This window comes from Phytophthora sojae (assembly GCF_000149755.1).
Source record: "Phytophthora sojae unplaced genomic scaffold PHYSOscaffold_6, whole genome shotgun sequence".
Taxonomy (NCBI): domain Eukaryota; phylum Oomycota; class Peronosporomycetes; order Peronosporales; family Peronosporaceae; genus Phytophthora; species Phytophthora sojae.
Window position 1 is genome coordinate 545,506 of NW_009258120.1, and position 11,538 is coordinate 557,043.

General features: G+C 59.2%; 3 protein-coding genes across 3 annotated transcripts; all 3 read left to right on the top strand.

Moving 5' to 3' along the window:
- Positions 1-1,371: 1,371 nt before the first annotated feature.
- PHYSODRAFT_262016 (cyclic AMP-dependent protein kinase-like protein regulatory subunit) lies at positions 1,372-3,632 on the top strand (the record flags this gene model as incomplete). Its single annotated transcript, XM_009532055.1, has 3 exons — positions 1,372-2,279; positions 2,322-3,245; positions 3,341-3,632. The coding sequence occupies 3 exons, from the start codon at positions 1,372-1,374 to the stop codon at positions 3,630-3,632; spliced, it is 2,124 nt and encodes a 707-aa protein (XP_009530350.1).
- Positions 3,633-6,778: 3,146 nt separating this feature from the next.
- Positions 6,779-7,171, top strand: PHYSODRAFT_424526 (hypothetical protein; the record flags this gene model as incomplete). The annotated part of the gene is made up of 1 exon (XM_009532056.1): positions 6,779-7,171. A coding segment is annotated over one exon (393 nt), but the record flags the coding sequence as incomplete, so codon positions are not given.
- Positions 7,172-9,331: 2,160 nt separating this feature from the next.
- On the top strand, positions 9,332-10,774 carry PHYSODRAFT_260960 (hypothetical protein; the record flags this gene model as incomplete). The annotated part of the gene is made up of 2 exons (XM_009532057.1): positions 9,332-9,919; positions 9,959-10,774. Coding segments are annotated over 2 exons (1,404 nt in total), but the record flags the coding sequence as incomplete, so codon positions are not given.
- Between the last annotated feature and the right edge of the window lie 764 nt (positions 10,775-11,538).

Sequence of the window (11,538 nt, forward strand, 5' to 3'; positions counted from 1 at the left end):
ATTGGCCTTGTCCTCTTGTGAAACCAGCGCGAGTCCAACTGGAACGATGTGGTTGTTGTAGTCTTTCACGGTAGCTACCAGATAAATGCCCTGTTCGTACATTTCCTCTTTAAGGTGGACCCCGTCAAAGCCGACCACCTTTTTGCAGTTCTGGGCAATGTTAATACCAGCGTTAGGGATGAAGCACGCTCGACCAAACGACGATTCGTCCGCGGCAGTTTCCACTCTCCAAACCGATCCGGGGTTCTTGTGCGCCATCAACTCGAAGTACGCCCGCATTTTTTGGTAACTTTCTACCAAGTCGCCGTGAATTTTGTCGTCAATTTTCGGCTTCATTCTGGACACCGATGTACCGCTCCTTTCGATTTCAGAAAATTCCTGATAGCGGCGCCTGACATAGAAGCCGTAGATCCATCGTGGGCGGGAAGCATCTCGGTCTCGACAATCGCTGTCAGCTTGCTTATCTGCTGCGTGGTATTCCGCATGGGCTTGGACGGCAACGGGATGGACCCTTCAACACAAGGACCCTTGGCACTACCAACGAACTTGAGGTGATTGTGCGCAAAATTTGCCTGGGTAATCTTCCACTTCCCCGATTTCCCGTGAACATTCACGGAAAACCGACACGTGAGTTAGGCAGCTGGTGTAGTCCGGTCGAAATATTGCGTTACATTGAGCGCCTTGTACGCAAATTTCGCATTACCGGAGTTGTCGGCCTTCACACTGGTCTGCTTCACAAAAATCTGGAAGCCGCACCTCACAGCCAAATCTTTGGACTTGCTGTGGACTGCTTTTTGTGAAGAATGACTGAATTGGCAATATTCTCTCGGAGCTGGTAGGCCAAGCCATACGTTGAGCTTGTCGGGTTCGTCGACTCGACTGCAACATCGTCCCTGAGTAGTCCCAACTCCTTGGCAGCTTCGAGATCAGACACGTCGAGTGAAAAGCGAGCAGAGCCGTAGTTTGGGGGGTTTCTTGCTCTTGACTTGGACATTTGCACAATGCAGCAGAATATAGCTGTGAATCACCCTTTAGAGAATTATTTATTATTCAAGTCTACTTGGTTTTTATTTAGCACTAGCCTTCGAAATCTTACCTCCCACGTATCTATTTCAGGTGTCCCGCAAATAAACCGAGAGCTCAAAGTTAGCCCATAAATGGTTGATAGGTTCGCAAGTGGCGTGCCGGGCGTACTTAGGATTTTTTTACTGTATGAAGAAAATGGCTGTCGGCCTGGGGGACGTTCCAGTACTTTTCTACTGGATCATGGTAATTCCTCACCAGAGTCAGAACTGCGCGCTCTGATTGGCTCATGCCATCCCAATCTTTTCAGCCATCACGCCAATCAGTTCCGCACTCACTGCCGTCTCGATGGGCCAGCACCTCAGCACCGGGCGCGAGAGCGACGTCTCCGCGGGGGACGCGGCGGAGGGCCCTCCCTCCTCCACGCTGTCCGCCGCCTTCCCCGCCGCGTCCCCGTCCTCCGCCTCCTACTCCGTCACCTCTAACGCCGCTGACAGCAGCGCCAATGGCCCGAGCCTCCTGTCCGCCCAGCGCCCCACGCTCGAGCCCCACAAGGTCGACACCGTGCAGCAGGACGAGCGCGAGGGCTCCGTGCGCCTCGGCGACGTCGTGCGCGACACGCTCGGCTCCTCGTCGGGCGCGCACGACCAGGAGCCGTCCGCACACCAGCTGCAGCCGCTGGAGCTGCAGAGCGACGACGAAGACGGCGGCTTCCCGCGCGTATCGTCCGTGGACTCGTTCCCGTCGCCGCCGTGCAACGTCAAGACGGACGACGCGCACCCGCTCAAGCGCCGCAGCTCCATGTCGCGCACGCCGGCGCCGCCCAAGCTGTCGCGCTTCCGGCCGTCCATGGACATCGTCCAGTCGCCCAAGTCCCCGCAGTCCGGCTACCTGTCGAGCTCGGACTCGCGCTCCGTGGACTCGAGCTCCAGCTCGTCCGACGAGGACCTCGTGGGCAGCGGCGAGGAGCTCGTGAGCGACTGGCTGGACGAACCCGAGGACGCCGTGCTGTCGCCGCCCTCCATCCCCAAACGCGCGCGCCACGCCAGCGCCTGCTCCTCCGTGTCGTCCCATACAGGGAACAGCGTGTCGTTCTCGGCCATGCACAGCAGCGGAGGCCGCAACAGCAACAGCAGCCAGCACAGCATGACGGGGTGGGCGTCGTGGCTCAGCTCTCCAGACGACGTCGAGGAAGAGGAGGACGCGGACGATGAGCCCGTGGCTCTGACGCCCTTCTTGCGCGATAACATGCCCGTGTAAGAAGTGATGAGACAGGTGCAGCTCTTCCGGAACCTCAGTCAGATGCAGCAGGAGCAGGTGGTGCGCGCGCTCAAGCCGTGCAAGTTCTCGGACGGTGAGGTTATCGTGGCCCAGGGAACGCGTGGCTCGCGGTTCTATATGATTGCCAAGGGAGAGGCTGTTGTGACCAAGAAGGTTGTCGCGAGCAGCAACAGCATGACTGGATCGACTCCCACAGGCGCGGGGCAGACGCAGGAGCGCATGATCACACACTTGCGAGCGGGTCACTACTTCGGCGAGCTGGCACTTATCTACGATGACCCGCGTACAGCCACTGTGCGCGCTGTTGGCGACGTTGAGCTCCTGTACTTGACACAGGAGGATTTTCAGCACATCGGCCAAGTCCACCTGAGTCTGATGCTGCAGCAGGTGCCGTTGCTCGCGAGACTGAGTGCGCAGGACCAGGACATCGTGCTCAAGTGCTTGCGGCCAGCAAACTTCAGTGATGGCGAGTACATTGTCCACCAGGGAGACGAAGGCACGCGGTTCTACATGATCACGCGTGGCGAGGCTATTGTGTCGGAGAAGGCTGTGGGGCCTGACAAGAAACCGTATGAAAAGGAATTGACGCGGCTGTACGAGGGCCACGTTTTCGGCGAGATGTCGCTCATCTACAGCGAGCCTCGTACGGCTTCGGTGCGAGCGGTGGGCCCAGTCAAGTGCCTGTACCTGAGTAAGGAGGACTTTGACAAATGTCTCCTTTCCGACCACTTCCAACGGTTTATTCAGGAAGCCTACGTGGAAAAGGCTACGCGGCGTGCCATGCGACTGCGTCTGCAGCAGCGTGCTAATAGTGCCGCATCCAATGCCCCCACGCCACAGGCCGAAGGTTCCGGAGCGAACAGTTCGTCAGGTTCTATTGTGGCGCCGCCTCCAGCTCCCATATCACCCGTGAAAGCGACAGAAACCAAGAAGCTGTTGCTGTATCTCGCTGCTCCGTTTCCACGACTAGTATCTCCGATCCCAGACCCAACGATTGAGACCACACTCCGCGATGCCAACCGCCTGTACCCTACAGACCGGCCTTGCTGGGGCTGGTGGAACGCTTCCATCGGTCCTGGAAGGACATGGTGGCGATGTATGTGGCGGAGGCTCAGGACGATTGGGATCAGTGGCTGCACTGTTCAGCGTACGCGTACAACGGGGCGAGACACTCGGGCACAGGCTACAGCCCGAATGAGCTCATGATGGGAAGGAAGCTGCGCGCGCCGAGCGAGCTGCTTCGCAGCAGCGGCGTCACGCAGACCGGGCCGTTTGCGGTGTACTACCGCAAGCTGGTCGACAACATGGCAAGGGTGCTTAGCCTGTAGAGCCTTCACCAATGAGTCCAACACCTTGCCGTTCAACTCCGGCGCTCCGTCCATGACGACCTCACGCATGGGGCCGTACACGAACACCAACTTGTCCGCAATGAACTTCGCGATGTCCGGCGCGGTGTGCGTGGGCACAGCCGCCACCACCGCATACCTCGTAGCGTAGTCTATCGCCGCCACTGCATACCGATTGCCCTTCGGCGTGACGGGCAACGGCCCGCCACGTCGAGCGCCCAGCGATCACCTGCATTTCCCACGCCCTGATTTCTCAGCAGGGGAATCACCTCCTTCGGTTTCGTCTTCTTCGACCCGCAGTCTCTGCATGACTGCACCCATCTCCTTACGTAGGCCCGCATATCTGGCCACCAGTAGTTCCTTGTCACGCGTTCGTACGTCTGAGGCGTGCGCAAATGGCACGAGTAGATCGAGTCATGACCTTCTCTCAACGCAGCCGTCCACTGCGCCGTAGGTAGCACCACTCTCTTACTGCCGTCACTTTGGACAATGTGGACGACTTCGTCCTCGACCACAATAGCCGTGTCACGGGATTTGCCCTTCCGCCTGAGGTTCTTCACCGTGCGATCCTTCGCCTGCTCGTCACGAATGACACGGTTAATCAGCTGCTCGTCGCTGGCTGCCCCGTCGGCTATCGCTGACTCGTTGCTCCGATGCTCCTACCGCTGCTCCTACCGGCGCCCTCGACAACGCGTCAGCCACGACGTTGCTCGAGCCCGGCCTGTAGATAATCTCGAATTCGTATTCTTGAAGTTGTAGAGCCCAGCGGTGCAGCCGCCCGGTCCACTCCTTCGACGTCATCAACCACTTTAGCGCCGCGTGATCCGTCACGAGCTCAAACTTGCGTCCGTACAGGTAAGGTCTAAACAGTTTGACTGCCCAAACCACCGCTGCACATTCTAATTCTGTGATTTTGTACGCTGCCACTATCTCCGAATTAATCTTAGAAGCGTAAGCGATCGATTGCTCGCCCTGCCCCTGATATTGGGTCAGCGCGGCCCCGAGGCCCACCTTCGACGCATCCGTGACGAACCGGAAGGTCTTCGCAAAGTCCGGGTAGGCCAACAGAGGCCTCTGCGTCAACTCCATCTTCAGCCGCTCAAATGCCTCTTGCTGTGGCTCTGCCCATCGCCATACAACCACCTTCCGTAGCAATAGTGTCATAGGCGCTGCCTTACTCGCGAAATCCGGCACAAAGCGCCGATAGTAGCCCGCCATGTGTACAAATCTCTTGACTGCAGCAGCATCTGTCGGTGTTGGAAACCGTACGACGCTGTCCACCAAACTCGCCATCGGCCTCACTCCGTCACCGTCAAGTTCATGTCCTAGGTAGTTCAGACGTGTCGACGCGAAGGCACACTTGCTTGCCATCAGCGACAGACCCGCGCTCGACAATCTTTCCAGCACAGACGCCAAGTGCACGACGTACTGTGCCACATCTCCCTTAGAGAAGACAATAACATCATCTAAATAGACCAAACAGCTTTGCCATGTTAGTCCCCGTAACACTGCGTCCATCATCCTGACACGATGGGATTGGAGATTTTCGCGGATTCCCCCAGCTGCGCCTGTGATTGGTTGGCTCAGAGGCTCACTACGGGAGAGGGAGGCAGCGACACGTGGCGTATGGGAAAAGCGGATCCCGGCCGGACTCGCGTTGGCAGTGTACAAGGTTTGGTGACCCTGGATGGAGATGTCCCCAAGAGCGGACCCCGGCTGGAACCAAGTACCGAACGAGAGGCAAAGCCCAAGGGAGCGTAGAAGTGCCTCCGACTGGAGGCCGCCTGCTCTTGGTGCACTGTACAACGCAAGAGGAGCCCGACCGGATCTAGTGAAGACCCAGAAACTGTGAAGCTGTCCAAGACATCCCGGATGTGAAGCCCAAGTGGAGTGTGATCCCGTTTGGAGATAATCATGAATCCCGAATGGAGATACCAAGATACCATCCCAGATGTGAAGATCCAGTATACAAAGTCCAAGATGTTTCCGACCGACCAAGCCGACCAGCCAAGATCTGTTCGGATTCCGTGGAACATTGAACTTCGCTTGCGTACCAAGTGATGATTATACTTGCTGGAAGTATGTTACGAGGGACCGCGGACGATTACGACGACAAGACCATAGCGAAGACAAGTCAAGATAGAGTGCATGTAAAGATCAACAGAAGATAGCCAGACAGACAGAGAGAGAGACCACAGATAACATATAAACAGAGTTCGTTTTGCCAAGGATCGCGCAAGTGAGTTGGAGCAGCCTACCGGGCGTGCATTCCCGGAGGACCGACTAAGTCTACGTGTGAGGGCCCACATCAGGGTCGAGCTCCCGCAACAAAGTCCAGTCCAAGTTGGGGTGAGTACCAGGCGACAACCCGAGGTTGATCCATCCCATTTCATTTCCTGTTTGCGGTTGAGCTCGTCCAGACCAGGAAGGCCCCGCATTTCATATTACCGATTACTTTGTCGCCCCGGTTGGAGTAGCCCCGGGTGGTAAGTACGGATTTAAGAGCTATCGTGTGATAGGAGGTATTCGATTGTGTTAGTTTCCCTCAGTACTTGAGGGTGGTGCGCGTGAGCCAAAACCGACCGGGATTGACCAGTATCCCGGAGTCCGGCTGGAGTTGACTGGAGTAGTGACCGACCCTTTCACGGTTCAAAAGAATAAGGAAGGGCTACGTGTTTGTATATAACTCTGTATCTGTTTGTATTGTTTGGTTGTCTAAAGGCTGTCAGAGGCGACGTCCAGGAAGGTTACGTTCTGCCCTGCTACCTAGCGACCTACAAGTATCAAGACAACTCATCCACGGTCGAAGACCCCTGGTTACGAAGACAAACGAACCCACAGGGATGGTTCACAAGGACACACGCCACCCCGGTTGGAGTGTACATCTAGGTGTACTATCTCCGGCTAGGGTTTGTTCTGGGTGCACCCCATTCGGGAGTCTACACCCGGGACGCTCTAAAGCTATACACCTGGGCGGTCAGGCGTTCACCCGCCTCGCCTCAGCTAGTGCGCGTACCCGGATTCGAACCAGGGATTTCACCGGAGTCGTTTATATTTTGTAAGTTTATAGGTGTGAGGTGTGCTAACTTTCCTAACTAGCGTCTATGACAGCTAAGCGAGGAGACATGCGCGAAGGAGGGCGCGGAGGACGAGGACGCGGAGAGGTGTCGCGTCAGTCGCGTCGTGCGGCGGGGCTGCCGCCCGAGGAGCAACCGAGCCTGGAAGAGGTTCAACGCAATGCTCGGAGGGTTAACGCTGAAAAGCGCAAGGCGGCCCTGGCCGGAGATGGGTCTTCGAACCAAGTCCAGCCGGCACCCGAGCCAGCCGTCCCAGATGACGCGCACCAAGTGTCGAAGGACGGCGAGCCCGAACGTGCTGACGCGGGCGAGGAGTCGAAGACCGCAGAGGGGGATCCCGGCCAGGGTGAACCCAACCAGGCGTCTGAGGGAGGCGCCGACGTGGATGAGCCCCAGGCGGAGGGTCGAGTTTCGGACTCCTCTCTGCCTGGCCAAGATGCGCAGCCGGACGCGCAAGTGTCCGCCGAACCCAAGCCGACGCCGTCTGCCGACGAGGAGAAGCCGGCCGCAGTCCCTGCGAAGACGGCGACCCCGGCCGCTGATGCCCAACCGGAGACCCAACTCTCGGTGAAGACCAGCCGGGGTAACCCGCCGACGGAGTTGCCAGCCGAGCACCTAAGTGTCCAAGCGGCGAAGACGTACGCGGCGTTGCAGGCGTCCCGGTGGGAGAGAGCCCGGTCTGGGTTCACGCTTCCTCCGAACGTGGAGTACGCCTGACCGGTGTCCCGTCCGGACTCCGTGCTGTGGCTGACCGCGACGCTTGCGACGTCCAAGTACCTGGCGTCCAAGGTGGCCTCGCAGGACCCGACCGAAGTTTGGTTGGCCGACCTGGCACCCAGCCGTCGGGACCTGTCGACTGCCCAAGACCTGGCCGGAGTCCAGATCCCGACTGGGTTGCTGGACTCGCGGGAGTGCGTTGCGGTCCTGCAGACGCTCCTGTTCGAGGCCGGGTTCCAGTTCGTCAACGTGGTGCCGGCCTGGGTGGAGATGCGAGTGTCCAAGGTGGAGCCGATGTCTATCCGGACCCTGGTCGGAGACGTCCAGCGATTGCTTGCAGTCGAGCTCATCGAGCGGCGCGAGCAGGTCATCGGAGCGATGTTCAAGATCCTGCCAGCGTTGGAGGCCCAAGCGAAGACAGAGAAGCCGCCGATCATGGATTACCACGCGGAAGACGCGGATGGAGATCTATTGATGAACGACTACGAACTCTTGCTGGGCCGGACCTACGTCCTATGACTGGTCTTCGTCCCATCCGGCGTCCGAGCGGGTCGTCCACCGGTGAGCCTGCGCCCAAGCGTCCGTAGCATGCGCCGCCGAGGGCCGAGAGCTCGCTTGCGTCCCCGCCGTCCCAGTTCGAGTCGCTGCCGTGCGAGTTCCCGTCGGCTGAGGAGTCCGCCCGGGATGCCCCGGCCAGAAGTGCAACTTCGGACCTTGTCCCGAGCATAGTTGGCACCTCCGACCGGGCTTCCTATGGCGCGACGTCCAAGTCGTACGTGTCAAGGAACACCACCTCGGACTCGTCGACCTCGAAACTCGGGTACAGCGCTGCGTCGCACATGCCGATGCCCCAGTTGGGATCCTTGGCGATGTCCGCCCGGGGTCCGGTTGGCGTGTCGGTCGGCGCTAGAGACGTGGGCTTCTACGTGACGCGCGAGGTGGTCTCCAAACGAGAGCCGACCCCCGATCAGGCTGATGCCAACTTGGCACGCTTGGACGAGGTGGCCAGCCGGGCGACATCCCCAACGCGCACGGCGACGAGGTCCCGGACGCACCGACGCTCATGGCGTGACACGCTCTCGAGTGGCTCGGAATCGGATGGAGATGCTCGGCGTCGCCGCCGACGTTCCATCCGGAGGTCATCACTAGACTGATCCCCATCCAGGCGCTCGAGTCGATCCAGGCGCTCGTACCGGTCCACCCGGTCCGAACGGACAAGCCTGTCGGCCCAGTCTGGGATGGCGGAGATGGCGGTGTCGACCTTCCACCAGGTCCAGCAGCTTGGTGCCGAACTGTCGAAGCTTCGCGAAGCTGTGTCGACCGGGAAGGATCCCAGCCGGGATGCCGAAGCCGAGCTTGCTCTGACCGAAGCCCAACGGGAGGCGCGCGAAGCCGAGCGCCGGGCCCAGGAGCTTGAGCTTGAGCGACACCTGCATGAGGTCTATGCCCAGGCGTCCCAGGCCGCCTCACATTCCCTGACGGCCGAGGCCAACGTCGAAGCTGCTCGTCTTGAAGCTGCGCGGACCGAGCGTGAGCGTGTGGAGGCAGCCGCCGCGGAGTACATCCGCCGACAGCTAGCTGAAGCCGACGCGAGACACGCCGCCGAGATGGCCGTCCGGGCCGGGCAGGCCCAGCAGGACCTGGCCGGCGTTGGCAGCCAGGGTGCAGGCGTCGGAAGTCGCGCGTGCGCAGGAACGTGAGTCTGCTCAGAATATCCAGCGTTTCCATGTGGGACAGATACGCGACCTTCAAGCAACATCTGCCCAAGCTCAACCTGAACGGGGAACATCCGACCCTAATCGGGCAACTCCCATACAAACGGAAAGTGATAACCCTGAACGGGCAACGGGCATAATCACGGGAAACGCAACGGTCGCGAGTGCACAGCCGGGACAGAAGATCACGACCGAAGCCGGCTGGGAGCAGCTACTGGCAACACTGCCGGAACTCGACGTCGCGCGTCTAGCAAGGACTCTGAAGCCGACCGTGGTGAAGAATGAGCCGGCCGCAGTTAATGCGGCACACCGATCTACTACGGCGACGCAGGTTGCCCCGACGGGGACCTCCCGTCCGGGGACCAAGACGACGGTGAAGAAGGAGCCAACGGAGCCAAAGAAGGATCCGCCCAGGAAGAACGAACGCAGGAAGGACGAGCGCACGAAGGACAATCGCAAGAAGGCGCCACGCAAGGGACGTCGCCGGGATCGCGACTCGTCCCCGGATTCAAGCTCCAGTTCCTCGAGCTCGGATGATGATAGCTCCAGCTCGGACGACAGCCTGGACGACGAGGACGCTACACCGACCGTGGAGTCAACTACGGTTGGGGATGGCAAGACCTCCTGGACGTTCCGCCCGTATGTCAATTCCAGCACGCTGGGTCAGTTCGACGAGAAAGCCCCGCTTGGAGATCGACGTACCTGGTGGGAAAAGTTCACCAACATCTCCGTCCAGGGTGGTTGGTCCGACCAGACCAAGGTTCGAGAGCTCAAGATGAAGCTGTAACCTGCCGCCCAGAATTGGCGCGGCCAACTGGAGAAGCACGTTCAGAGCAATTGGAAACGCTTCGTCCAGGAGTTCCGTCGCAAGTACCTGAAGCTCCGGACGTCGGAGTCTGAACGGTATTATACTATGCGACAGAAGACGTCTGAGACCCCGATGGAGTTCTTCAACAGGCTGAACGAGGCTGCGGCCAAGGCGGGGATCAAGTACCGGAAGTACAAGAAGGAGCGCAAGCAACATGCCAAGCGTTTCCTGAAGAATCTCCGGGACTCCCAGCTGAAGGCCATCCTGGCTAACCAGAAGATCCGCAGCCTGAACGACCTCGAAGACATCCTGGAGCAACAAGAGGACCTGAACCTGGATGGGGGCTATGATACGCCACCGCCCAGGCGGGACTTCCGAGCGGGCAACATCCAGGATTCCCGTTTCAAGCCGAGGCGCCGCGCGTTTGTGGCAACTTCGGGCGGGGAGTCCGGCTACGAATCTGAAGGTCGTGTACGTTTCGAGGATGAAGTCGAGGAAGCCAAGCTGTCCCACGCGGAGTCGAAGGAGCCCAGCCGGAGTGCCCCGGCTGAGGTGGCGCCAAGTGCACCAACCGTTGCTCAGATCCCGGAGCCCGAACTCCGTCAGGCTATCTTCAAGGCGATCGAGCAGAGTGGGTGGCGCCCGCCTACGCAGGGCGACTCCCGTCCAGGGTGGCAGTCGCCCCGGCCGGGATGGCAACCACCTCGGCCCGGATGGCAGTCGCCCCGACGGGAAAACCCTGACCGGAACGAGGTTTGCGAGAAGTGCCTCAAGTTTGGCCACAAAGAGCAGAACTGCTGGGCGTAGATCGTTTGCGACCGGTGCAACTGGAAGGGTCATCCGGGATACGCGTGTCGAGTGAAGCCGTGCTAACGCTGTGGCAAGATTCATGAAGGAACCTGTGGAGATTACGAAGCCTTGGAAGCCGTGAAGAAACTCGCTCGGAAAGGGATGTTGCAAGACCTGCCTCCACCCCTGCGCAAGCAACTGCTGGGTGAAGAGGCCACTCCGGGGTCGCCGTTAAACTAGTAAGCACGCTGGATGGGGATCCAGAACGCGCCGGGCTGGCGAAACCCAAAGGATTGTGTGTCTTAGTTAATGTCGGACCCGAGTTGAGAAGGAGAAAACCGGATAACCACCAATGCATGTCAGCTATATTTCAGGACCAGTTTGACGACCCCAACTGTACGAATCCTGGACGGGAAAACCCGGATGGCGATGATCAAGTCGAAGTCATCCTACAGCCCGGACAGAGGGTGGGAGGATCACGAGCCTGAAGAGAGTCATGAAGTGGCGACAGTGCATGGGGCGGTGAACGATCTCCGAACAAGGATACTCTTGGACACTGGTGCATCTGGAAGCATGATTAGCTTGGACCTTGCGCGTAGGCTCAAGCTGAAATTCCGGATGTTGCCGGAGCCGATCAGGGTGTCCGGATTAGGAGGTGCTCCCACGAACATTACGTCGTATGCCCGGGTGAAGATCACTCTGGGATTCCGCGTGGTGTATGTGATGAGTGTCTGGTTGGCGAGTATCGGCGAAGGATTGGAAGTACTTCTGGGGATGAACTT